We start from the raw sequence: 27513 nt of genomic DNA on the forward strand, positions 1-27513 counted from the left end.
ACAAGTCTGCGGATCAATTCCCTCTTCTCATCCTGTAACTCACTAATCTTCATCTCATAGTCCTGCTCTCTCTTTCTCTGCTCTGTCTTTGAGCATCTCTTGCTTTCTCAACACACTGTCTCACGTCTCCCAGGTTTTGTCTTACATTCTCCGGTATATCTTTTTTCTCTCCAGCTCCATCAATGTGTCTATGTATGCTTCCTTGTCTTTCTTTTTCTATTTCTTCCTTCATCTCGCTCACTCTCCTTTTCTCCCTGCACCTCCTCTCTCACCCGCTCTATTTCGTTCTTGACCCTCTTCTCCATATACTCCCTCTTTCTCCCTCACATTTTTCATCCTCTCTACCTCTTTCTCTCCCTCCTTCATCCTCTACCTCTTTCTCTCTCTCCTTCATCCTCTATTTCTCTCTCTCCATCATCTCTACCTCTTTCTCTCTCTCTCCTTCATCTGCTATACCTCTTTCTCTCTCCTCCATCCTCTATACCTCTTTCTCTACCACCTTCAACTTCTCTACCTCTTTCTCCTTCATCCTCTTTACCTCTTTCTCGCTCTCCTCTTCATCCTCTTTACCTCTTTCTCGCTCTCTCCCTCATCCTCTCTTCCTCTTTCTCTCTGTCCTTCATCTGCTATACCTCTTTCTCTCTCTCTCCTTCATCCTCTCTACCTCTTTCTCTCTCCTTCCTCCTCTATACCTCTTTCTCCACCCCTTCAACTTCTCTATCTCTTTCTCCTTCATCCCATCTACCTCTTTCTCTCTCTCCATATTCTCTTCCTTTCTCGCTCTCCTTCATCCTCTCTACATCTTTCTCTCTCTCTACCTTCATCCTTTACCTCTATCTTTCATCATCTACCTCTTTCTCTCTCTCCTTCATCCTCTATGCTTCTTTCTCTCTCTCCTTCATCTTCTCTACCTCTTTGTCTCTCTCCTTCATCCTCTATACCGCTTTCTCTACCTCCTTCATCTTTCTCTCTCTCTCAGCAGTCCATAGAGAGCCTTCAAAGTCTCTTCCTTCCCCTGTGCATCCGCACTCTCTTTAACGCTCTCTCCATCTCCCTCTCCAGTTCTCTCCTCCAGCCCTCTCTCTCTCTGAGAATCTATTCTATTCAGTCCAGTCTACTGGTTTGTTCAGTCTAGTCCAGTCTAGTTTAGTCTAGCTAGGTAAAATTAACATGGAAAAGTCAGATTGAATCATTAATTCAACAGAGGGGAAGTTGTATTACAGCTAGATTGTAATAGCCCACCAAATAGGCTACTTAATTACAGATGATTGATTATGGAAACTCACAGCACAAGAACGTCCGTTATCCTGTTTCTGTTTTTTCAGGTCTGTGAAAAAGAAAAAAAAGGAATTTAAAAAATGAATCTATTAATTTCCACCTGCTGAGTTTAAGGATTCAGACTTATAGGTTTGCATTGTGCTCTGCTTCAAGTGTTCAGCAAAAGTGACTCAGAAGTGGAATTTATTTTCACAACATCTAGATTGTTGGGTATGTTGTCATGACAACAGCATTGTGATGCTCCAGAACCAGAATGATGATATTATGGTACTCCAGAGTTCTGGTCCTATCCTGTCTGTGCTGTTCTACTCCCTATGTAAACTAGCATTTCATTCTCACATGTATGCCCCTACACCAAATATTCTTAGAAATAAATCTATAAAATAATGGGTTCTCCTCCATTTCTGTCTCCAATACACAAACCATAGAGATTAGGCTAATAGGCTATTTCTATGACACAAACTGCTTTCTCAGTTGACTAAAGACGAATCTCTGCTAGGCGACTACATATAATTGTTCAATCAATTATCAGTTAGATGAATGGCAAAGCAGTTAGATGAGGGACAGGAAACGAATAAAATACTGAAAAATGTCATGTTTTATTAAAACCTCTCTGATATATTAATTTAAAGAAAACACATGTTTTTATTTTCCACTATGTTCACTTATATAGATATCTAACACAGTAAAACGCCTTAAGGGACTATTCTTCTTGTGCTTTTAAGCTATACAGCAGCCGTTCTAGGTAACTGATCTGGCTGTTACGTTACCTTGTCCTATAATAAATGGGCTGGACAAGGTCGCGCAAGACGCGCATAGCCGCCTAGCTGTCTCCACAACAAACGTACGGATATAAGAAACGGTTACACCTCAATGGAAAAAACAGCAGAGTAGACTAGACCATTTGCGACCGTGCATGTATAACGGACAGTCAATATATCGCATAATAAAAACACATATAAGTAGGCTATTCTCTCGGTCTTCCTCGCGCTTGCCAGGTGAGTTTAGGCGTTTTCCTCCTGTCTTTAATATTTTTTCAAACATAACAATGTAGGCAATTTCTCAATTAAGCTACACATCTCCATCTATATTGCAAATAGCCACAATGATGCATACGATATAGTCTTTAAACTGATGCTTTAGAAGAAAAACGCCAAATAACCGACATTAGTTATTTTTTGTCCGGCATATTAGGGTGGTAGTCTATTGTTAGCATAATATTGCGCGTGGTATTTATCAATGTTGGACACGGTTATATCTCTGCCTCCCGTTTCCCTCTCTTACATTTTGGCTACAGTGTTTAGTTCACGCTTTTTATTCGTATCAAATATGAGTAGCCTATTATATTCGCAGGTCATATCTGAGGAGTTGGCTAATTCGTCCCTCTGGTTTAGGTTCACTGCGTCTAATGCTCCCTTGTATAAAAATAGCTGGAAGCATCTCAATGGGGTTCGCGTCATAATGCGGTTTTTCGATGAATTTTTATACTAGGCTTATGCTTTGATGTCTCATGAATAAATCCCTTACGGGGAATGAGAACATAGCCTAACTCATGTGCAGTTTGATAAACATAAATTAAAATAGACAGGAGCTTGTTTTCATGTGATCGATTTGGTGCTGCCCTGGATTACTGAAATAACAATATTGGGTTTAGGCCTATCCGCATTTAGTCAACATTTGATAGGACTGCCAGCTAGACCAAGACGACCTTTGATGCACATTTTTCAGACATAAATTAGGTAGTTGTTGATGTATTAGACATTACCAGTTAGGCCTACAGATGCTGAAAGCCTGTAATTACACAGAGGAATAAGGGAAACCTATTAGAATAGCTGTGAGTCTTTGCTGTCAATCCTTTGCAACTTTTCTCTTTAGAAACCACCATGTCGCTGTATCCATCATTGGAGGACATGAAGGTGGATCAATTTATACAGGTAAGAGTCCTACATTTGTTTCAACACTTCAGAAACACCTAATGCATTGTTATTGAGCACATGTATAACTAATTGGCCTCTTTATTTTACCAGGCTCGAAGTAGTACTTACTCTGCCAGTCCAAGCAAGACACCTGCTCTACTTGCTGTACAGAATGCTCCAAATCCAAATCCTGTGGAGGAAGAAATGGGTAACCAATTCCTCCCATAAGTCTTCCATTATCAATAATGCAGTCTGGATATGTTGTAATGTCTTCACGTGCTGACTCTACTAACCTTTTGATATCATGTCTCACAAATGATGGTAGAATTGTATCCACTTTTAGAGCAAATGGGAAATAATTATTGATCGTAGCTTGCCTTTGTTTCTCATTTCACTGTATCTGTTGGTGTTGGTTGCCTTGCAGGACTCTACCCCAAACTGTACCCTGAGCTCTCAGAGTTCATGGGGCTGAACCTCAGTGAGGATACACTTCGCCAGGCGCTGTCCATGGTACCAGCAGAAGACTACTCTGGGGTAATCACACTCTGGGTCTATAATTTGATGTAAAATGGTGGAAGTTATTGTCAGGGTTGATTTTGTTGAATTTCAGTCCACGGTCCTGAAATAAAATACAATTGACACCAACCCTGTTTGCTATTACTTTACTATCATGTCTCTGTTTAATCTAAAACTGCAGAAATGAACCATAAAGTAACGTTAATTGTCATCTACTCCATGGGATGCTGATGAATGTTCTCACCTCTGTGGCTCTTTGAGAGTGATATGTTAGCTCTGTGTGGCTTCTGCAGGCAGTGGCTCCCAGGACTTCCGCTCTGAGCTACATGAGCGCTCCGATCACAGGGAATGACTGTGGCATCCGCAGGGCTGAGATACGGCAAGGCATCAGGGAGGTCATCCTCTGCAAGGACAGCGACGGCAAGATCGGTCTGCGCCTCAAATCTGTGGACAATGTAAGACACTGGCACTATTCAATGGCATGTCAAGTAATATAAAACGATCCAGTTGGAAGTATGAACAAAATAGTAGGCTGCCCTTGGTTTTCCCTTTAGCAAGCTTGACTATAGCGCCACTTTTGTACTCAAAATGTCTCCCTTAGATACAGTTCTGTTGCTGAGTATCAGTGTTGCTTGGCAGGGTGTGTTTGTTCAGCTGGTACAGGCGAACACTGCCGCGGCATTGGGCGGCCTGCGCTTTGGAGATCAGGTGCTGCAGATAAACGGGGAGAACTGCGCTGGGTGGAGCACGGACAAGGCCCACAAGGTGCTGAAGAACGCCAGCGCCGAGAGGATAGCCTTTGTGGTACGGGACAGGTGAGCTCCCACCAGCCATTCATAATTCAACTGAGGATCCAGTTACATCTCTGAATTATTGACTTGACTTGGTCCCATCATGCTTCTGGATGAGGATACTGTGTGACAAAACACTCTAGCTGCAACAGATATCATTATAGTACTATGGTGTGTATTATAGTGTTTGCAACTGTACATTTCCTCTGACAGACCATTTGAGCGCACCATCACCCTGCACAAAGACATCAACGGCCAATTGGGTTTCATCTTTAAGAAGGGGAAGATCACCTTTATCGTGAAGGACAGTTCTGCTGCCCGAAACGGCCTCCTGACTGATCACCACATTTGTGAAGTCAATGGGCAGAATGTCATTGGACTTAAGGTAAACAAGCTGTCATGATTGGTTGCACTCAAAAACAAGCAATGTTTTCACAATCATTTTTTTCTTTGATCATTTTGCTGTATTCATCAGAAAATTTGCCTTTTTGTCAATTTGCTGTTCTGTTCTTTGTGCCAGCAATTGCTCACTTTTCCCCTCTGCTTTTGTTCCTTGGTTCAGGATCCTCAGATTACAGACATCTTGACCTCCGCTGGTGGAGTGATAACTGTCACAGTGACACCCACCATCATCTTTGAGCACATGACGAAAAAGTAAGTACGATGTATCGAGGGATCTGTTGAAACGGACGAAAAAAACATTTACCACTAATCGCCCCAGAAATCTAAAATTAACAGAATATTGATTGGTTTTCAACAGTAATACTGTGAAACCACATAAGGGGTGGAAATGCCTATGGGAATATGCTAATATAAGTCTGTCTTTGTAGGACACTAGTCTCGCGATCCCAGAACTCTCATTTTCGTTCTGGAGAAACCGCGATTGGCATCTCGAGGCTAGTAGGACACGGTCACGCCCACAGGACAGTCTGGGAGGAACAATCATTGATATACTGTCCATCTGTTTCTCTCTACGTTTCTCCAGGATGTCTTCCAGCATTGTGAAGAGCCTAATGGATCACTCTATCCCGGAGGTGTGAGGCCGGCAGTCATGTGATGGGAAATGAAGAGGAATACCAATAACGTTATATGAATTATGAGAAACGATGATTCTGCTGAGTCGTGCTCATAACCCCATGTCTCAACGCTGCATCCTGCGTTCATGAAACAGACCAGTCACATGTGCATCTTCATGCCATTACTTCAATCAAAACCCATAACCATGTTTCTGCGATTAAAAAAAGTAGTGTAAAATCATCTCTGTACAGTATGTTTGTTTCAAGTTCTAAAATAAGTCCATATGGATTCAGATGTCGATTCCTGCAGCGCTAGAGGAGTTATGGTTTTGAATTACCCCACAAATTCAGTTTAACAGATTTGATTTTATAGGGTTCTGAGCAATAGACCCCCGTCTTGCCCAATGGGCTAAAGCACCATTGTAGCCAGTCTTTTGGATTGAATGATACCTTGAGCTCATCAATTAACAAATCTCATACCCTCCTTTTTTGTCAGTGGAAATGACTTTCCTCTTTTATGACTTTGTAGTCAGGTGACACAATCTTCTTCTGTACTTTGAATTACCTGTTTTTTTTGCCCTCATCTATTGTATACGTTTGAAATGTTTCACATGTATGCCTTCTAGTACATGTTGTAAGCTTTAAGAACAAACTATTTACCTGAGAAAGTGAAAATGCTTGGGTGTTTGAAGGTATCCTAACATAATAATATTCAAAACCAGCCCACAATAATATGTAGATACTATAATTTAGTTGAATCTCAACTGTATGTCATTTTATCAATCCATTCCTGCATATATTGGTGGGTTAAAATGCCCTGCATGATCATCAACGTCATTTCCGCACAAAATACACAATTGTGTTTTACTATGACAGCTTTCCAGTGTTAATTAAATAAAGCCATACAAACTTTCCTTTTCGTTTCATGTCTTCTGCTATGTTTACAGTGAAACCTAACATTACCACAAAATGACACCAAGAAAAAAGAAACTTATATTCACAGATGTGCAATATTTTATTGAGCAGGATCTGTACAGTACACAAAATCTGGGAGGACATACTGCAGCAACATAACACTGTTAGCCCTGAGGCATGAAAGATAGTAGACATCCCGATTTACAGCATAGTTTGTCTCAGCAACCTCACTCAAATACATTCACTTACGTCACTAGGAGGGCACTGCTTCGTTTTTAGCTACTTCCCATTAGGCCAAATGCTGCTGGCAGCTTTTACTTACAGCGCTAGTAGTGGTACTAGATTCTGAGTACATTTTGTTACATATTACTTACAACTGTTACACCGGTCTAAGGATTACAAGGACTCGCAAATAAACTGATCACAGTGGAGACAACTGTGCAATCGAAAGCAATAGGAAAAGGGGAGGTTAAACTACATCTAAATTGGAGGTTTCCCCCTCACAAATTCGATGTATAAAAAAAGTCTAAATGTGTAACTTTACACAAATGGAAAACATGTATCATAGTACTTAAAACTATGTTCCAATACTGCAATTACATTCTACAGTACTTGGCTATGTAACTACCTTGTTAATACAGGTTTAAACTCCACATAATGTAAATAAAATCTAAAGTAATAAAACAAGATATGTCATCTCTATTAAAATGGATGTACAGGGTGGTATATGATTAGTTACACAGTGCATTGGCAGTCTATGCCATAGCACAACGCTTCAGTAGCACACATATTTATCTTGCTATAACAAGGTTGACAAACTTGAAAGAAATGCACTCTTTGCATGGGTGAGAGTTCCTGAGTCTACTCAGTCACTGTAAAGCAGTTCCCCAAATACAGTTGGGCCAAAGCACTTATAAACATTATTTTGAATTATGCCTCAGTTTAAGTTCAACAGTTAGGTGCATGAATATATTCCTTTTTTATTTATTTTTAAATCTACAATAACTCTTGGACATTTCCCATGCATTAGCAATGAATTACTGCTGCTCTCAAATGAAAATTGTGGGTGAAAATAAATCGAATGCATATATCTTTATGTAGCATGTGTGTATTTAATAATACTATGAATAGAGTGGATTTATATAGAGCTTTTCCAGCTGCTCAAAGTGTGTTACATTGTACATTTATTTATTGTCATAATCTCTACTGCGGGTATTTCTGAAACACTGCTTGCTATACAGTTTGTTTTGTGCCAGAGGTTTATTCCGACCACTATGCGGTCAATTACATCATGATTAAATGGTCAGTCACTAAGGCACTATGACAACTGAATGAACGCTTAAACAATAGACAGACAAGCAAAACATGCTGTACAGTAAGTCTGGCAAAAGCATTGAAGTGCAAAATTAGCAAGGGAATGCTGCAAGAGGGCATGTGCAGAATCTAATCATCGCCATACCACCCTCACTAGGTTCAAATTGACATTTCTATTGGCTAACTTGATTGAGGATGGCCAATATGTTACGCCAATATGATTGAGGATGGCCAATATGTTACGCCAACATGATTGAGGATGGCCAATATGTTACGCCAACATGATTGAGGATGGCCAATATGTTACGCCAACATGATTGAGGATGGCCAATATGTTACGCCAACATGATTGAGGATGGCCAATATGTTACGCCAACATGATTGAGGATGGCCAATATGTTACGCCAACATGATTGAGGATGGCCAATATGTTACGCCAACATGGTTGAGGATGGCCAATATGTTACGCCAACATGATTGAGGATGGCCAATATGTTACGCCAACATGATTGAGGATGGCCAATATGTTACGCCAACATGATTGAGGATGGCCAATATGTTACGCCAACATGATTGAGGATGGCCAATATGTTACGCCAACATGATTGAGGATGGCCAATATGTTACGCCAACATGATTGAGGATGGCCAATATGTTACGCCAACATGGTTGAGGATGGCCAAGTTATTACGCCAACATGATTGAGGATGGCCAATATGTTACGCCAACATGGTTGAGGATGGCCAAGTTATTATGCTAACATGGTTGAGGGTGGCCAAGTTGTTATGCTAACATGGTTGAGGGTGACCAAGTTGTTACGCTAACATGGTTGAGGGTGACCAAGTTGTTACGCTAACATGGTTGAGGGTGGCCAAGTTGTTACGCTAACATGGTTGAGGGTGGCCAAGTTATTACGCTAACATGGTTGAGGGTGGCCAAGTTGTTACGCTAACATGGTTGAGGGTGGTCAAGTTGTTACGCTAACATGGTTGAGGGTGGCCAAGTTGTTACGCTAACATAGTTGAGGATGGTTATATTGTTCATAATTAGATTTTGTTTGAGAACTCCAGACAGGAGTATGATTGTTGTCCCTGCTAACTGGACCAGTATATTTGTAAAGTCATATGTGCAATGATAATGCGTTACCATCTCTGGGTGAGTCAGCCAGCAGGCCAGCCAGCCTATGTAGTTACCTTGACCAACGATGATAGTCTCTTTGGTTGGAGCCAGACAGTATAAAAGATGTCTCATTGTGAGTGTCCCCCTTGGACTTCACCTCTGTACATACACGTACAGAGGGACTATCTAGCACCGTGGTCAACAGTCAAGTTTCCAGAAGATGATCTGCTTGTCTTCGCCACCTGTGATCACCGTGCTACACTGCTCGTTCATCCACATCGCTGTGACTGCACCTGGTCAGGGCCAAAGAAAAATGAGAGCAATTTATTCTGCACATGTATACACGAGGGACCGTTTGAATGATACCAGATTTAATTAAAGTGTACTGGTATTCATTTATGCTGTTTCATTTGTGTTTTGGCATTTTAGTGATGATGTTTGGTGTACCTGAATGTCCAGGGATCCTGGTGGTCACTTTGTTGCTTAGCAGGTCCAGGACCTGGAGGTGTCCGGACTGACCGCCCGACAGGACCGTGTTCCCGTCCCAGCAGAAACACCTGTCCCCAGGGACATGGTAACAGTCAGGCAAGGGTCATTATATTTATGCAGATGCACATTATGAGCCAGAGACGAATGAGGATACAGATATAGTAACCTGTTCTATTCTGGCCCCTCGCCTCTGTTCACAAATTCAGGGTTGGATAGGTGTAAGAAATACAGCAGAAGCTCCACTCAGCTAATTAGAGGGATTCAAGAGGCTATCACCATATTTCTTTACCCGGTAAGTTCCTTCCAGATCTTTCTGAGCAGAGACTAAAGGAAGTTGCCATGGACAGAAATGGAAGTGGGACAGCATGGGTGTGGCCTTACCGCTGCTCCTCATCAGCTTGCACAGACGAGATCATCATGCCCGTCTGGACGTCGATTACCTTCAGACACGAGTCCTCTCCTACACTCAAGATGTGTCTGCTGTCTGTGAAAATAAATAAATGTCTTTGATAAGCTGGATCAGTCATGCTTGGTGTATATTATGCAGAGATAGCGAAGGTGTAGAGTGAAAGGGAGTAATTATAAACCCCATTGACAATGACCAGCAGACCTCATCATTAATTGTATTACTCTAGTACAGTTATTCCTGTGGGTGGCGGCCTCAATGATAAGGGTTAAACTACCAGTAAACGTGTTTTAAATGCTCCCATGTATAGTCCATACTGGGACCGAGGGACGTATTAGTTAATATTACATACGTACCAGGACTAAAGGCCACATCGTGGATCTTTCCTGAATGGCAGTGGACTTGATGAAGTTGTACTGAGCTACTGGTATCCCAAATGGTGACGGTTCCATCCTTAGTCCCCGACACCAACAAAGTACCTGCTGGGTTTAGGTTAATAGTGTTCACCTGGACATGGAGAAAACATAGGTTAGGGTAAGGCTGTTGGACAGAAAGACTCAAACAGATCACAAACAGTAAAGTAATTTCTGAGAGACACGTTAGCATCATGTGAGGTGATAGGCAGGCACTTACCCCTGCTTCGTGTTCAAACTCTGCCAGCAACTGGAATTGGCATCTCTTATTATTCGCGATATCGGCAGAGTCACATTGCCAAACCTTCAATAGAAATAGAAATATTAACATTCATACAGGCCTATTATATTGTCAAACAGCTGAATTAGAAATGAATTAAGCTATACAAAGATCATTTGGAAAAAGGCTGTCCTTTTACACCCATGGTGTTCATCATCAAGATCATGATGTGTCCCTAACCTTGACTGTCGAGTCCCAGGATGCAGTGTAAAGTTGGTTGTCCTTCCAGCACATCTTACTGATGGCATCATCATGGCCCATCAACGTGTCCTGACGCCTGCCAAATGGTATCGAGTAGAAATACCTGGGGAGGAAGAACACTGGGTATGAATGGATGTGATGAAATAGTAATGTTGTGCTGACTGGAATAGGCCATGTTGTGCTGACCGCAATAGGCCATGCTGTGCTGACCGGAATAGGCCATGCTGTGCTGACCGGAATAGGCCATGCTGTGCTGACCGGAATAGGCCATGCTGTGCTGACCGGAATAGGCCATGCTGTGCTGACCGGAATAGGCCATGCTGTGCTGACCGGAATAGGCCATGCTGTGCTGACCGGAATAGGCCATGCTGTGCTGACCGGAATAGGCCATGCTGTGCTGACCGGAATAGGCCATGCTGTGCTGACCGGAATAGGCCATGCTGTGCTGACCGGAATAGGCCATGCTGTGCTGACCGGAATAGGCCATGCTGTGCTGACCGGAATAGGCCATGCTGTGCTGACCGGAATAGGCCATGCTGTGATGACCGGAATAGGCCATGTTGTGATGACCGGAATAGGCCATGTTGTGATGACCGGAATAGGCCATGTTGTGATGACCGGAATAGGCCATGTTGTGATGACTGGAATAGGCCATGTTGTGATGACTGGAATAGGCCATGTTGTGATGACCGGAATAGGCCATGTTGTGATGACTGGAATAGGCCATGTTGTGATGACTGGAATAGGCCATGTTGTGATGACTGGAATAGGCCATGTTGTGATGACTGGAATAGGCCATGTTGTGATGACTGGAATAGGCCATGTTGTGATGACTGGAATAGGCCATGTTGTGCTGACCGGAATAGGCCATGTTGTGATGACTGGAATAGGCCATGCTGTGCTGACCGGAATAGGCCATGTTGTGATGACCGGAATAGGCCATGCTGTGCTGACCGGAATAGGCCATGTTGTGATGACTGGAATAGGCCATGTTGTGCTGACCGGAATAGGCCATGTTGTGATGACTGGAATAGGCCATGTTGTGCTGACTGGAATAGGCCATGTTGTGCTGACCGCAATAGGCCATGTTGTGCTGACCGGAATAGGCCATGTTGTGCTGACCGGAATAGGCTATGTTGTGCTGACCGGAATAGGCCATGTTGTGCTGACCGGAATAGGCCATGTTGTGATGACTGGAATAGGCCATGTTGTGATGACTGGAATAGGCCATGTTGTGATGACTGGAATAGGCCATGTTGTGATGAATAATGTTAAGGTAATGGTCAAGTGATGAACTGAAAATGCTCACACATTATTGTCCCACGAGGAGCAGACTACGGCCTTATCCTCTGGTAGCATCAAGCACGATGATAACGCCTGCAGGAAGAAAAAAAATGCAGAATAACAATTCATACATTCATCTCATAATAATGGAAATGGTTTCACAGTAAAGGGGGCGAGAGGGTATAACATTCTGCTCAGTACCATGTTGGAGAAGGACATGCTTCTCTGCAATCCATTAGATTCTCTGGAGAACATCTTCAGTGTTGAGTCTGGAGGAGACAAGTACTTTTAGTCCTTATCAGACTTCAATAGCAAATGATACTCAAGGGCTCAGCAATATTTCAATTCACCATATGCTAAAACATAACCAAAGTCTACATTACAAGCCGATAGGTTTTCCAGACCGTGTGATGTTGTGAAGACAGACGACGCGGTCCGAGTCACTGCGATGCCCGTCACAGCCCTGTGTTTTTGCAAGGAGTGTATTCAGTCAGAGGTGATCAAGTTGAAAAGTCACCGTCCAATAACAGGGTGAACATATTTTAGGGGCGGCGAGAAAAATGACAGTTTAAATTCTCACTCACTCTTTATGGATTTTGTGGGTGGACATCAATTTGAGTTTAGCTATGTTGTTCCAAGCCAGTCTCCTAGTCTCTTCGGTTAGGTCTTCAAAGGAGGAGTCCTCACTGGTGGATGCTAAAAAAGAAGAACGGGTTAATTAACACTACACCTCCAAACTTCAACAACTGGCATTTGCGATTATATCGCAAAAGCAAAAATGTTGAGTCTGACTGGGAAAAAGATCCAACAAACCAACATTTTGCAATGTCAGTATTTGATTGACTGTCTGTCTGTGAGTACAAGTGAGTGAGTTTGTTCCCTGTGTTTGTCTGTCGGTCAGTGTGTGGGTGAGGCGGTTACCTGGAGAAAGCTCGTTGAGGGGTGTGTTTACACTGGGTGTTCGCGATATGCTCTGGAATCTGGGTGTTATCCTCTGTGGGTGTGGGGTGGTGAACAGTTGCGTCGGGGTTTGCCCAAACTCCAGGATCTGAATCAACATGGCAATCTTCTCATTGGGGTCCTCTATACTGTTCAGAGGGAGAGAACAGAGAAGGAAACAGTATTTCATCAATCATTTAAACAGTTTCCTGGATATGTCTGAAATATGGAGAGCGGGATAACACTAATGGTTTCATTACCTATCACAGTCGATGCCACCCTCATATGTCAACGGATGGAACACTGCCATTAAAACCAGGGAAATCAACATCATTACATCACACCCATATGAATTAAAAACAAGGTTTCATCATCAGGCAAATGGATACTCAGTCTCTGATAAGATCTAGGGGTCTTGTACCATTGTGGGCTGCCACGGCTTCACTTCCTTTTTGCTTGAAGCCAAACACCAGGTCGATCCACTCGTGCAGGTGTTCTGACACGTACTGACTCTCCAGCGCTTTCTGACTCTTCTGAAGGAAATCACTGGCATCTACACCATACATACAGGAGAATAATGAACATAAACAACACACACAACCAAAATTATATCACTAAAAATACAACACCCGAAAAATGGTTTCCCTGTTGTAGTTGTTACCTGCAGCCCATGGCGGAAGAACTACATCTTGAACCGAGCTTCCACCTTGCCTCTTCCCCAAATCCAGACTAAGGCAGTTTAGCAGAAAGCTGGGGTCATTCCCATAGAAGTCTGGGATTAACTGAAAGAGATGGTTGACGAGGAAACAGCCACATGTTACAGAAATAATGTGCAAAGGGAGATTTGGTATTATACAATTATGATCATTATAAAATATTTTCCACTCAAGGTACTTTTTACCTCTTTGAAGTCAGTTGCACCCTCTAAGCAATTTTTCCACGTTTCTCCAATGCTGCAAACACATTAATAAACCCATTTTTTAACAATATGACATGGTTGATTCAGTCAAATATTGTAAATCTAATTGGCTAACACTTTACATTAAAGCTGCAATATGCAACTTTTCGTGTGACCAGACCAAATTCACTCAGAAGTGTGTGTATAGATCTGTCATTCTCATTGAAAGCAAGTCTAAAAAACGGTAGTTCTATACACACTATTTCTATGCTTCCCATTCTTAAGTTTATTTTTTGAGTCTTCTACGTTTGGATTTGTACACCAGCTTCAAACCGCTGAAAATAAAACATTTTTGGTTATGGAAAAAATATTTCACAGCAGTTTAGATGGTACAATGATTCTCTGCCCTATACTTGCTTGTTTTGTTTTGTTTTTTCAACTGAAATGATGCGAACTTTTAGAATTTTAGCAACCAGGAAATGGCGCAGCAATTTCTGCATAGTGCATCTTTAAATTGCCCCTACTACTATGTAACTACACAGCAACAACTGTAGTAACATAGTAGTTGCACAATTGGAACAAGAAATGTGTAACATCTACTTGCTGAAGGTTATTACACATGTGTAATTACTGATGCTATTGCACATTTTCTTGTTTCACTGTGTAACTAACCTTTTGTAATTACATGTTTGTAAGTCAGCTCTGAATTACCATGTCACTTACTCAAACCAAAATCTGATCTTGTTACATGTGCCACTACCAATGAATCCACATGTAATACAAAGGTTGATAAATAGGTTGGTGAAGGTCCTAGACTATGTTAGTACGTTTTACTAACTAATTAGTACATTTTACTAATAGTTATTGCTTTGAGTCTGGAATATGAATCTTTGTCAAATCCATAAGAGTCTAAGCCCTGTCTAAGCCAGGGGAGGGAAGTGCTACTAAGCTATATGGAATCGTTTTAAGAAGGTCATACCAAGCATCCTTTTGCGATTTGATGAAAAAAAAAATGTAGGACCCGTTGAAATCAAAAAATATTTGATTTAAAAATTGATTTGGCCTTACTGCGACACCACATGACCAAATGTATGTGGACAGCTGCTCATCGAACAGCTCATTCCAAAATCATGGGCATTTATATGGAGTTGGTCCCCCCTTTACTGCGATAACAGCCTCCACTCTTCTGGGAAGGCTTTCCAGTAGATGTTGGAACATTGCTGCGGGGAGCATTAGTGAGGTCGGGCACTGATGTTGGGCGATTAGACCTGGCTCACAGTCAGCATTCCAATTCATCCCAAAGGTGTTCAATGGAGTTGAGGTCAGGGCTCTATGCAGGTCAGTCAAGTTCTTTCACACCGATCTGGACAAACCATTTCTGTATGGACCTCGCGTTGCACTTTTTTGTCATGCTGAAACAGGAAAGGGCCTTACCCAAATTGTTGCCACAAAATTGGAACCACAGAATCGACTAGAATGCCATTCTATGATGTACCGTTAAGATTTCCCTCCACCAGAACCATGAGAAACAGCCCCAGACCATTATTCCTCCTCCACCACACTTCACAGTTGGCACTATGCATTGGGGCAGGTAGCGTTCTCCTGGCATCCGCCAAACACAGATTTGTCCGTCAGTTTGCCAGATGGTGAAGCGTGATTCATCACTCCAGAAAACACATTACTACTGCTCCAGAGTCCAATGCCGGCGAGCTTTTCACAACTTCAGCAGATGCTTTGCGTTGTGCATGGTAATCTTAGGCCATGGAAACCCATTTTCTGAGCGATATAAGAAAGATCAGGAAACATTAGTTCTGTTTTTACATGTACTTATTTTTGGCACTAAATATTCTCCATAAACAGTGCATTTGGAAAGTATTCAGACACCTGGACCTTGTCTGCATTTTGTTACGTTACAGCTTTAAACTAAAATGTATGAAATTAGGCCTCCCGAGTGGCACAGCGGTCTAAGGCACTGCATCGCAGTGCTTGAGGCGTCCGCGACCGGGAGACTCATGAGGCAGCGTAATGCACGCTGACACGGTTGTATGGTGTTTCCTCCGACACATTGGTGAGGCTGCCTTCCGGGTCAAGCAAGTGGTGCGGCTTTGCAGGGTCGTTTTTCGGGGGAGAATAAATGGCTCTCGACCTTCGCCTCTCCTGAGTCCGTACGGGAGTTGCAGCGATGGGAAATAAATATTTATTTTATTAAATTTAGTAAAAAACTATCTACACACTATTATCAGGTGTCTCCAGCGATGTTAGATCAGGTTTAAGTCCAGGCTCTGGCTGGGACACTCAAGGACATTCAGAGACTTGTCCCGAAGCCACTCTGCATTGTCTTGGCTGTGTGCTTAGGGTCGTTTTCCTGTTTTCCTGAGGGTGAACCTTCGCCCCAGTCTGAGGTCCTGAGCGCTCTGGAGCAGATTTTTATTCAAGGATCTCTCTGTACTTTTCACTGATCATCTTTCCCTCAATTCTGACTAGTCTTCTAGTCCCTACCGCTGAAAAACATCTCCATACATGATGCTACCACCACCATGCTATCACCACACTTCCCTGTAGGGATGGTGCCAGGTTCCCTCCAGATGTGGCGCTTGGCATTCAGGCCAAATAGTTCAATCTTGATTTAGTCAGACCAGAGAATCTTGCTTCTTGTGGTCTGAGAGTCCTTTAGGTACCTTTTGGCAAACTCCAAGTGGGCTGGCATGTGCCTTTCATTGACGAGTGGCTTCCGCCTGTCCACTCTACCATAATGGTCTGATTGGTGTTGTCCTACTGTAAGTTTCTCGGTCACCTCCCTGACCAAGTTCCTTTGCCCCCAATAGCTCAGTTTGGTCGGGCGACCAGCTCTAGGAAGAGTCTTGGTGGTTCCAAACTTCTTCCATTTAAGAATGATGGAGGCCACTGCGTTCTCGGGGACCTTCAATGCTGCAGAAATGTTTTGGTACCCTTCGCCAGATCTGTGCCTCGACACAATCCTGTCTCGGAGCTCTACGGACAATTCCTTCGACCTCATGGCTTGGTTCTTGCTCTGACATGCACTGTCAACTGTAGGACCTTATATAGACAGATGTGTGCCTTTCCAAATCATGTCCAATCAATTGAATTTACCACAGGTAGCTCCAATAAAGTTAAAGAAACATCGGAAAGGATGATCAATGGAAACAGGAAGCACCTGAGCTCAATTTCGAGTCTCATAGCAAAGGGTCTGAATAATTATGTAAATTAGGTATTTCTGTTGTTTCGAAAATTCAAAAAAACTTTTTTCACTTTGTCATTATGGGGTATTGTGTGTCGATTGATGAGGGAAAACATTTTTTAAATCAATTTTATAATAAGGCTGTAACGTAACAAAATGTGGAAAAGGGGAAGGGGTCTGAATACTTTCCGAATGCACTGTATACTTCCATTCATTATTTCAACTGGTACCGGGGGAACTTCAGACGAGTCTCGTGATGCCTGTGGCGTCCTAGAGCAAAACAGTCTCACCTTTCCATAGAGGGGTCATATTAGTGTGTAGCCCAAACTCTTCGGATGCTACAGGCAGATCGGCTTTACCAACTTCAGACGAGTCCCAAGACGTTTTCGTAGAGCAAGTCTCATCTTTCAAGAGTAGGCCAAATCTTCAATTTTGTGAGAAGACCGATTTTAGAGGTGTCTCATGATCTGACAAACACCGCTCTAGCTCTGTCACCTTTCACCGCAGATGTGGAAGTGCAACATTGGCGGATGTGATGGACGGAGATGCATCCAAAGCAAAAAAAAACATCTCTAGCTTAAACTGAGAGAATAAAAAAAAATATATATATGCTAATTTGATGTTTGCGGGGGAGCTGACATTGATTCTAAGGGGTCCTGGGTAAGTACATTGTAAATAGACGTACAGTATATCCTTGTAACAACATTGTAATTACAGAGTTGGTTGCTAAAGATTGTTACAATGTTACTAAAAGGGTTACACATCATTTCCACCTGTCTCCTAATTTATCCTGGTTAGGTTATTGTCTGCAAAGTTTGTTACACTTTAACTACATAGTACTCTGAACAGAAATAAGCACAACATGCAATCATTTCAAAGATCTTACTGAGTTACAGCCCATATATGGAAATCAGTCAACTGAAATGAATGAATTAGGTCCTACCATATGGATTTCACATGACTGGGAATAAAGATATGCATATTTTGGTCACAGATACCTTACAGCAAATGGGCCATTACATTGCTTTTATATTTTTCTGTAATAGTTATGTAATAGGTGAGTTTTCCTTCTTTAAATGAATAACCAAAACTGGTGACATTAACTTTCTTGGGCAGAACTAGAAGCAAGCTACTAACCTATTGAACATGCGGTCTGCATTGTCATAGCGGCCATTTTGAAGACACAGCATGTGGTCTGGGGCTGCAAGGGAGAAAAAAATAAATAGTATGTCATGAAAGCCTTCTCAGAGAGTACATTAAATAATGTAAAAGCTTCCGTTTGCAATAACCACACACACAGCGGCAATGTTTGTACAGTCAAAATGTGGTACTATATGTCAAACAATATAAGAAGGCGTTGACATACCAACTCTGACTAAGTAGAAAAGCACATAGCCTGGAGAGGAGTAATGACTGCCGTACATGAAACGAGGATCAGGCATGTCTCTGTACCGGGACTGTAAGGAAGCGAGAGATGCACCCTAGTTAGAACATTTTATCGTGCTTTTAGTCGGGATGCAAATTTCAGTCAATTTTACTGCCGACTAACCAACCTTTATTAAAAAACGGTCACATTTCTTTTCCAACCAGTAAAATGATGTGAACAACAGAAAATACTATGCATGCATGCAAGGAACTGACATTTTTCATTAAGAGCTCAATGAAAACATGCAACAATAGCAAGCTTTATGTCTTACAGTCAAAAGGATATAGCAGCAACTGCTGTAATAATGCAGCTAATTAAACGTCATTTTCAAACATTTGCCAAAATGCAATTTGGGGGAAGAAAACTGTTCTAAACTGCACACCTAATGTCAGCGGTTCCATATGTGACAGAGAGAAAAATATCTATTAAAAACATAGAAGTGACGTACTGATCGCTTGCCTATCGTTGACTACAGCTTACGCAATCGAATAGCGACTGGGATGCACGCTTTAATTAGATAATTTTTTAAATCGTTGCCATCACAACAGTTTAGCACGCGATTACATTTAGAATTGTAATTTGTTGCGCAATGACTGCTTACAAAAGCAGGCTTCACTCCAGTACCAACTTTTTGAGTAACTACTCTCGAGCTGTCGGACAGGTGGTAGGCCATTCCGCTCCTCAAACTAGGCTCTGTATGCTGTGGGCCTGTGATAAATAAGATACATAACGACTAATGAAAATACACACTTGCCAATTTCATTCCACAAAAGTATGCAAATTAACCTCTAGACCGATAAGACCGGCTAACCGATTAACATCCTTAGGTTTTTACAAATATCAATTATTTAATCCTATTTTCTAAACTGCGGAATATCAGTCCTGACTCAAAGGGGGAAATAATGCAAGGGGTCATTGAGCCTGGGACAAAGGGTAGTCTCACCAACAATCTCTCTAGTCTCTCTTTATTCAGCGCTCCCACAGGCTTGCTCAGGTCACGGAAAGTTGCGGGGTTCATCATATCTGAGACAGAATCAAAAGGATCCATTACAAAACAATGACCTAATAACTACGGAACCACATGTTGGTGTTACTACAGTAATTACAGTGCTACTACACAGGTATAGAGCAATTCCAAATGAATAGGAAAGATGGACAACATCCAAGTATGCTAATATACAACACGGGCTCAAAAATATTTCAGCCCGAAGCTACAGCGCTACGTGATCCCCATATACTCCAGTCCATCAAATTTCTGTCTGTCAAAAGGTGTTACCCAAAACTAGACCTTGCGCCCCACTCACCAAGCTCTGTGCTGTTGTAGTCAGCGATGATCCAGGGGAAAACGGGGTACTGAGACAGATCATTGCCGCTGCGGTCAGCCAGGTTGTTGAGATGCAGAAGGTACTGGTAGTTACTGAGGTGACCTCGCTGCCACTGCAGCATGTAACTCTCTGCTGTGTGTTCCACCATGTGGTTCTCTGGAGAGAAACAAAATCAGGAATCTGGTATGTTTACGGAATGCAATCCAAATAGCACCTTATTTCCTATAGCGCAGTGCTTTTGACCAGGGCCCATAGAGGTATTTATGGTCTCACCAGGATCAACTCAGAGAGAAAGAGCTGACGCGAGGTCTTCCTGCAAAATGTGTTTGTATGTTTGCTCCGTAACTTGCTGTGTGTTACTGACCCAGAAACGTGGCGATGTAGTAGTAGAGGTCATTTCTGTCGCTGGTCTTGTAAAACTTCAGATAGATGTCCGAGCAGAAGTCGTTTTCGGTACAGAACACCTCCAGCCCCTGATCAAGACAGAGCGAGTCAGTTAGTTTGGGAGGGAGAGTAAAACACATTATAGTTGGGGACAGAGCAGCCTCAGGCGTGTCTACATTTATGGAACTAAACTTGGTCGGGGTATGAAAAAGCGGCATATTCTGACTAGTTAGATCAACATGATGCAAATATTTCAGATGAATGACTTGAAACGCATACAACCACTACTCTTCAGGTCACTAGATAATAACCAGAATGAGAAATTAAATCGGTTTCTACGTTGCTTGGTTGAAAAACCTCCTGAGCATCGCACTCACCAATGGCCTGAGTCCATGCCTTCTCTTATAGATTTGTTTCACTCGATGGAGCTCGATTCGGACTACCTGTTCCTGAAACGAACATTGCGGCAGAGGAGACAGAAACCAGATTGTATCTTCACAAAATCCCAACAAGGAAGGCATTTTCCATCCTAGAGAAATCGCAATTAATAATAGCAAACTGGCATAACATGTGTACGTATGGATAACTCACAGGATAGCCATTGAGTGGTTGGAAGTAGAGGCTTTGGTCAGTTATACACACGTGACCAGGGTTCGTAACCAATGGAGTGACCATCTCCGCCTCGCATTCCATGTGTGGAATTTCTGAAACATTCTGAAAGCTGAGAACCCCAAAATAATGTATTATATGCATTTTAAACTAACAAAACATACATTGTGATATATATTGTAGCTAGCTGGAGAGGAATTAGACACTCAGTGCATTATGTAAGTACTTCAGTATCGCATCAAGGTTGTGACTAAGAGCTTATTCTCATATTATTTAAGTACATACCTGTTCTTGTCAAATGAAGTTCTTGCCAATCTGGATTGTAAATTAGCAGCAATCTAGAAGCACAAAAAATAAACAGCTTACATGTCCTGTATACAACAACGCTGTGGTAAACAGGGAAGCTAAATGGGTTTGAAACTACTTATTCAACCGTTCAATCCAGTTCGATTTACTGTATGTAGACAAACAATATTCTCAGTTGCACGATAAAACCATCTACTTTCACAATGTTTTGGTACTTCTAGTGTTGCAGTTTTGTACAGTTATGATTTACCATTGCAGTCTGGTCTCCAAGCTTGTCCAGACAAGAGGCCCTATGCAGCTGGAGAAGTGGATGAAAACAATAAATGAGAACAAGCTAAAGCTGCATTACAACATGGAAGGCAAGCACTTTCACGGTTGTAATAATCCGGCTATGGTACTGTTGCATACCTGAAGTAATGTTTGGACAACATCCTCCGTTTTACTGGAAACTTCCAGATGGAAGAGAAAGGTACTGTCTCCCTATTAGAAATGGTTTGAAAAGTCATACAATGTGCAAAAGTATACATTTTCCTACAGCTGCTGATTCTAAATCATGTCATGTTTATAATCGGACAACCCGCATCACAAATCTAATTGACATTTCATGTACTCACCCTTTCAACTCTGTAAGGTGCAACGACATTGTTCTCTTTGATGAGGTAAACCTGAAGTTAAAATGTGCATTAGATTAGTTGTGCTAAACCTATTTATACAGAATAATGTCAGCAACATTCCATGACAAAATGTTGGTAAATGTTCCTTAATTAAAATGTAAACACTTTAATTAAACACACCTGTTTGCATAAAATGGTGAGGCCAGCTGGTTTGCTCCTATAAAATAAAACATTCAAATCAATGAAGTTGTCATCTTATTGGTTTATGTATGTGCATAAACCCAGTTTAATTGCAAATTAAATTAGACTTACTCATTGAAAGGATTCTGGTCCTTTTCTTCAACCGCTTCAATCTTTTTGCAATCTCTGAGAGGAATCTAGTGGAGGTTAAAATCCGTATGAATAACAAACCTAGGTACACTGTTTATAAAGCAACGATCTGGTCTAGGATCAGATCCTCCTATCCATTCATTATGATTTTAAAGGCAGAACTGATCCGAGATCAGTGCTCCTTTTCGAAACATTTTGTAAATACGGGCTCTTGAGCTCCATTTGAGTAAATCCTCCTTGGCAAGTGGTGCTGTACTACAATGCACAAAAACACACCTTTAAAATGGGCTCCACATGGTCCTCAGGTTCAAATATGATGGATTTGGAGCATACTTTGAGAGACCCTCTGATCTTTCTGCAAGGAGTAAAGAGTATCAGTGCTGCTACTACTGTGCTGCTATCCACCATGACTTAGATAGGGGATAGAAATTGGGTGGATCTGTCAGTCAGTCAATTTCAGACATTACCTTTTTTTGGCTGAACTGGTTGTCACATGATACACTGTGTGCTGTTCAAAGTAATACTCTTCCAGGTCCAGCAACAGGAGAGAAAACCTAGGGGAAAGACACCGAAAAAACAATGGCGGCGAAGAGCTTCAATTCAGACATTTTTGCTGCATTTTCACACAGAACTACTAGAACTACCTCAACTACATTTTTCCCCATCTAATGACTAAGTCGCATAATAACATTAAGTTCCAATTGATTTGCCATTTGGACAATGCCACTGACTATAACGGATGGTATGGTGCTGGACAAATGTAAACCACTCTCAAATTCATAGATGGGGCTATGGATTCAAGGACTGACAGTCCATCCAGTTTAAAATAACAGTTTTAAACATATTTTGAATCTGATTGGTTAGTTTTCATAGCAAAAATATTTAGAATGGAATAGGCAGTACACAACCTAATTTGAGTTCATGGCGGGGGAAGATAGCTGTACTAAGGTCATGAAGAATGTATCAGTTATATTCTTAAAGAATCAGTAGGTAAACAATGAATGCAACAAATGTAGCGTAATTATCACAGACTGTACATTAAACTTAATTCTAATGTCCTGGAAAAATGTATATATATATACATCGTTAACGTCTCGTCTACTCTAGTAGACGTGTAACAATGTATCAATTCCCTTCACCACCAGACAGGCAAAACAAACAGCATCTACGGTCAAATCACAAGATAGCCTGGCCTACAAACACGGAAATCCCAGGATCTCAATTGCATTTCCTTGCCCGAAGTCAGACCTCTGTGCTGGGTCAGGCTTGTCAGCACGCGCCCTGGCAATTTCCAAGTGGACGACGACGACAACATTAGATTGCAAGAATCTCTTCCAACACAACCCCATAGGAAGCCTATAATGTTTTCCAACTACGAACCTTTCTTTCGTTCGTTCTTTCCTCTTTATAAAAGCCATCACTGCACACCAACCATAGCATATGTGAGATGTTGTTGTAGCTAATGCCGCGTTCAACACAACTGGGAACTCGGAAATCTCTGACTTCCGAATTCAAAATAACTGGGACCTCGAAAAAAAACGAGCTCAGACTGGGAAAAAAATCAATTTGAAAGGTTATCCAACTCGGAATTCCAACGTGGGAACTGGAGAGCACAGACCTTCCGACCTGAAGATCACTGACGTCATCATTTGAATTATTTCCGAGTTCCCAGTTGCTTTGAACGCGGCAAAACACGGAAACTTACTGCGACAGAAATGACGAAGCAAGCTTTCAATTCGATACCAGGAGCCAGGTAGGTGGAGTTGGTCCGAAATTGAAAAAACGTTGTATTTGAAACGCAATAGAGCTCGCCAGCGTGTAGTCCTGAAACCCGGAAATTAGTTTGATCTCGTTCATTCAGCCATCCATATGGGATAAACTATTGTGGAAAGAATAGGGATTTAAGGTAAACCGCAGAAAATAAGGTCTGAGGTTAACAGGTTTAGGAAATCTTATACGTTTTGTTATATGAGATAATAGCAGTCAGTTAACATGAACTTTATGAATTATGAAGCCTTTTTTAATAACATTACATTCCTCAAGAATCACAAAAAGTGATGTTAGCTGATCATCTCATTAAAAAAACGTGTAAAATCTACTACGCCTGGGTTTACCGCATACTTTATTTTCAGCGTTTATTCAAAAACCCTACAAAAACGCCATTACTTTTCTTCATAAACTTTGTCAAACGAACCATCTAAATGGGCATGGTTGATATACACAGTTGAAATCAGAAGTTTACATATACTTAGTTTGGAGTCATTAAAACTCGTTTTTCAACCACTCCACAAATTTCTTGTTAACAAACTATAGTTTTGGCAAGTCGGTTAGGACATCTACTTTGTGCATGACACAACTAATTTTTCCAACAATTGTTTACAGACACATTATTTCACTGTATCACAATTCCAGTGGGTCAGAAGTTTACATGCAATAAGTTGACTGCCTTTAAACAGCTTGGAAAATTTCAGAAAATGATGTCATGGCTTTAGAAGCTATTGATAGGCTAATTGACATAATTTGAGTCAATTGGGGGTGTACCTGTGGATGTATTTCAAGGTCTACCTTCAAACTCAGTCCCTCTTTGCTTGACATGGGAAAATCAAAAGAAATCAGCCAAGACCTCAGAATAAAATTTGTAGACCTCCACAAGTCTGGTTCATCCTTGGGAGCAATTTCCAAACACCTGAAGGTACCACATTCATCTGTACAAACAAAATGATGCAAGTATAAACACCATGGGATCACGCAACCATCATACCGCTCAGGAAGGAGATGCAATCTGTCTCCTAGAGATGAACGTATTTTGGTGCAAAAAGTGCAAATCAATCCCAGAACAACAGCAAAGGACCTTGTGAAGATGCTGGAGGAAACAGGCACAAAGTATCTATATCCACAGTAAAACAAGTCCTATATCGACATAACCTGAAAGGCCGCTCAGCAAGGGAGAAGCCACTGCTCCAAAACCGCCATAAAGAAGCCAGACTACGGTTTGCAACTGCACGTGGGGACAAAGATCGTACTTTTTGGAGAAATTTCCTCTTGTCTGATGAAACAAAAATAGAAGTGTTTAATAATAATGACCATCGTTATGTTTGGAGGGAAAAGGGGGATGCTTGCGAGCCGAAGAACACTATCCCAGCTGTGAAGCACGGGGGTGGCAGCATCATGTTGTGGGTGCTTTGCTGCAGGAGGGACTGGTGCACTTCACAAAGTAGATGGCTTCATGAGGAGGGAAAATTATGTGGATATATTGAAGCAACATCTCAAGACATCAGTCAGAAAGTTAAAGCTTGGTCACAAATGGGTCTTCCAAATGGACAATGACCCCAAGCATAATTCCAAAGTTGTGGCAAAATGGCTTAAGGACAACAAAGTCAAGGTATTGGAGTGGCCATCACAAAGCCCTGACCTCAATGCTATAGAACATTTGTGGGCAGAACTGAAAAAGCGTGTGCGAGCACATAGGCCTACCAACTTATTGTGGGAATCTTGTGGAAGACTATCCGAAACATTTGACCCAAGTTAAACTATTTAGAGGCAACGCTACCAAATACTAATTGAGTGTATGTAAACCTCCGACCCACTGGGAATGTGATAGATGAAATAAAAGCTGAAATAAATCATTCTCTCTACTATTACTCTGACATTTCACATTCTTAAAATAAAGTGGTGATCCTAACTGACCTAAGACTGGCAATTTTTACTCTGATTAAATGTCAGGAATTGTGAAAAACTGAGTTTAAATGTATTTGGCTAAGGTGTATGTAAACTTCTGACTTCAACTGTACATGCTTTACAATATGATCAACCTATGTTCCACAAGTTATTGGGCATGAGCAGATGTTATTTCAATAATCATTGAAGTGGCCAGGTCAGGCCATTGAAATGAAAGATTGTGCCTTTAAGAATGCCCCCAAGCTCTCACAGTCTCACTGCAGAATTAGATCATCCACATTCTCCAAACATCACATTTTGAAGTGTTTTTCATGCTCATGCTGCTCTGTATTAAATTTATCCAAGCTTAAACGTTAAGTTACGGATTAAGTTTAGGCACTCATTCTGAATGGTTAAGGTAAACGTCATGAAATGTAAATATTTGTTTTAGAATTACTTTCTTAGTAGGTTATATATTGTGTGCCCGATGCCGCCCTTCATCTCAGATTCTCTGCAAGCTGTGCAATAAGTGCACCTATAGGCTTAGTGTTGTTTCAAAAATAATCAATAGCCTACAAAGTGCACCTATAGGCATAGTATTTCAAAACAATCAATAGCCTACAAAGTGCATGCTTGGAGAAGCACAGAGCAAAATTATATTTCTAAGACCACTGCTGGGATGCAAATAAAACAAGGCTGCATTACACACTTCAATGGCTATTCCACCCCTGAGCCCGGGCCTGCTCTGCTCTTGCTGATCAAAAAGTATTTTTTGTGCTGCCTAACCAATGGCTGTGCTGGGTTGGTCTACCGTGGCATTTCAGGAGAGGCAAAGGCTTCTTCTGAAAAAAAAATGTGGGACTAGGACTAGCCTATGTTCTGTTCGAGAAGGAGAGGGCGAAGATGAGAAGGATGGACTGGAGGTCAACTTTGATAGCTTGCTACTACTATAATTGATTTTTATTAAAAACAATGTTTCTTGCCCATGATGTAGGTGTTACTGGTGTAGAGAGGAGTAGGCAGTCGCAGGTTTAGAACTACTGAATTTACGCACCATAGATCAAAGCAGGACAAAACCTTAATGCTGTTGTGCTCAAAATACATCTTCATAAACAAAAAGGCACAGGGCGAACCAAAAGTACAAAATACTCAGGAAATAGGAAAAATTCCTAACAGGAAAACATTTACAATGACAAATGGCAGGGGGAATACACACACAGGATTGGAACCAGGTGTGTGTAATGATGAAGAGACAAGTCCAGAGTTGATGAGTGAAGGGCGTTTGCCAGCACTAGGTTTGGCAGCAGCTAGAAGGCCAGCGACGCTAAACGACTGAGCTGGCCAGGAGGGGGAGCCAAAGCGCAGGCTGGTGAGACAGTATACACCCCCCGGTACTGGACAAGCCCCCCACGATGCTGTGAGTCCAACAGGCTGCGTGTAGAGTATGCTGGGGCCCCCTCGACATCCAAGGGAGAGTGAGGTGCGTCGTGGGGTCCAGCACTAGCCAAGGGACCAGTTTGCACCGGCCTGAGGAGAGATGCATGAAATGAGGGTGAGATACGGTAATTTACAGGGAGCTGTAATCTGTACGTCACCTCATTTACTTTCCTCAGGACTTTGAACAGCCCCAAAAACAGCGGGCTCAGCTTCCGACAGGGCAGTCGGAGGGGAAGGTCCTTTGTAGAAAGCAAGACCCTGTCACTGGGGTGAAAGACCGGGGCCACACTGTGGTAACGTTTGGCCTGCGCCTTCTGCAGGCGGACGACGCAGTGGAGACGGGTGTGCGCGATGTTCCATACCTCCTTGGCACGCCGGAACCAATTGTCCACCGCAGGAGCCTCGATCTGACTCCGGTGCCAGTGCCTGATAGCCTAGAACACACTGAAAG

At 42.0% G+C, this 27513-nt stretch overlaps 2 protein-coding genes across 4 annotated transcripts; one reads left to right on the forward strand and one right to left on the reverse strand.

Annotated features, from left to right (window-relative positions):
- Window positions 1-2065: 2065 nt before the first annotated feature.
- On the forward strand, window positions 2066-6431 carry sdcbp (syndecan binding protein (syntenin)). Its single transcript, XM_035758451.2, has 9 exons — window positions 2066-2276; window positions 3154-3212; window positions 3306-3402; window positions 3619-3728; window positions 4004-4165; window positions 4350-4525; window positions 4715-4886; window positions 5064-5155; window positions 5487-6431. Exons 1-9 carry the CDS (start codon window positions 2195-2197, stop codon window positions 5539-5541), a joined length of 1005 nt encoding a protein of 334 aa, XP_035614344.1. The 5' UTR covers window positions 2066-2194; the 3' UTR covers window positions 5542-6431.
- Window positions 6432-6508: 77 nt separating this feature from the next.
- nsmaf (neutral sphingomyelinase (N-SMase) activation associated factor) lies at window positions 6509-23641 on the reverse strand. Of its 3 annotated transcripts, none has more exons than XM_035758471.2 (31): window positions 23349-23641; window positions 22436-22522; window positions 22245-22323; window positions 21951-22015; window positions 21819-21855; window positions 21639-21689; window positions 21433-21504; window positions 21275-21322; window positions 21004-21056; window positions 20701-20830; window positions 20487-20558; window positions 20090-20198; window positions 19705-19881; window positions 19344-19423; window positions 18341-18431; window positions 18112-18175; window positions 13779-13830; window positions 13539-13659; window positions 13299-13430; window positions 13138-13180; window positions 12860-13026; window positions 12523-12634; window positions 12343-12401; window positions 12140-12207; window positions 11964-12031; window positions 10634-10757; window positions 10394-10477; window positions 10117-10267; window positions 9736-9838; window positions 9313-9422; window positions 6509-9158 (listed from the first exon to the last, which is right to left on the reverse strand). In XM_035758471.2, exons 1-31 carry the CDS (start codon window positions 23384-23386, stop codon window positions 9064-9066), a joined length of 2742 nt encoding a protein of 913 aa, XP_035614364.1. In that variant the 5' UTR covers window positions 23387-23641; the 3' UTR covers window positions 6509-9063. The 3 variants fall into 3 exon arrangements, with proteins under 3 accessions (XP_035614364.1, XP_035614356.1, XP_052361054.1); XM_035758463.2 differs by lacking the exon at window positions 23349-23641 and adding an exon at window positions 23217-23342; XM_052505094.1 differs by lacking the exons at window positions 13539-13659; window positions 13779-13830; window positions 18112-18175; ... (13 more) ...; window positions 22436-22522; window positions 23349-23641 and having other exon boundaries at window positions 12860-13021.
- Between the last annotated feature and the right edge of the window lie 3872 nt (window positions 23642-27513).

Source organism: Oncorhynchus keta, chromosome 4, assembly GCF_023373465.1.
Source record: "Oncorhynchus keta strain PuntledgeMale-10-30-2019 chromosome 4, Oket_V2, whole genome shotgun sequence".
Classification (NCBI taxonomy): domain Eukaryota; kingdom Metazoa; phylum Chordata; class Actinopteri; order Salmoniformes; family Salmonidae; genus Oncorhynchus; species Oncorhynchus keta.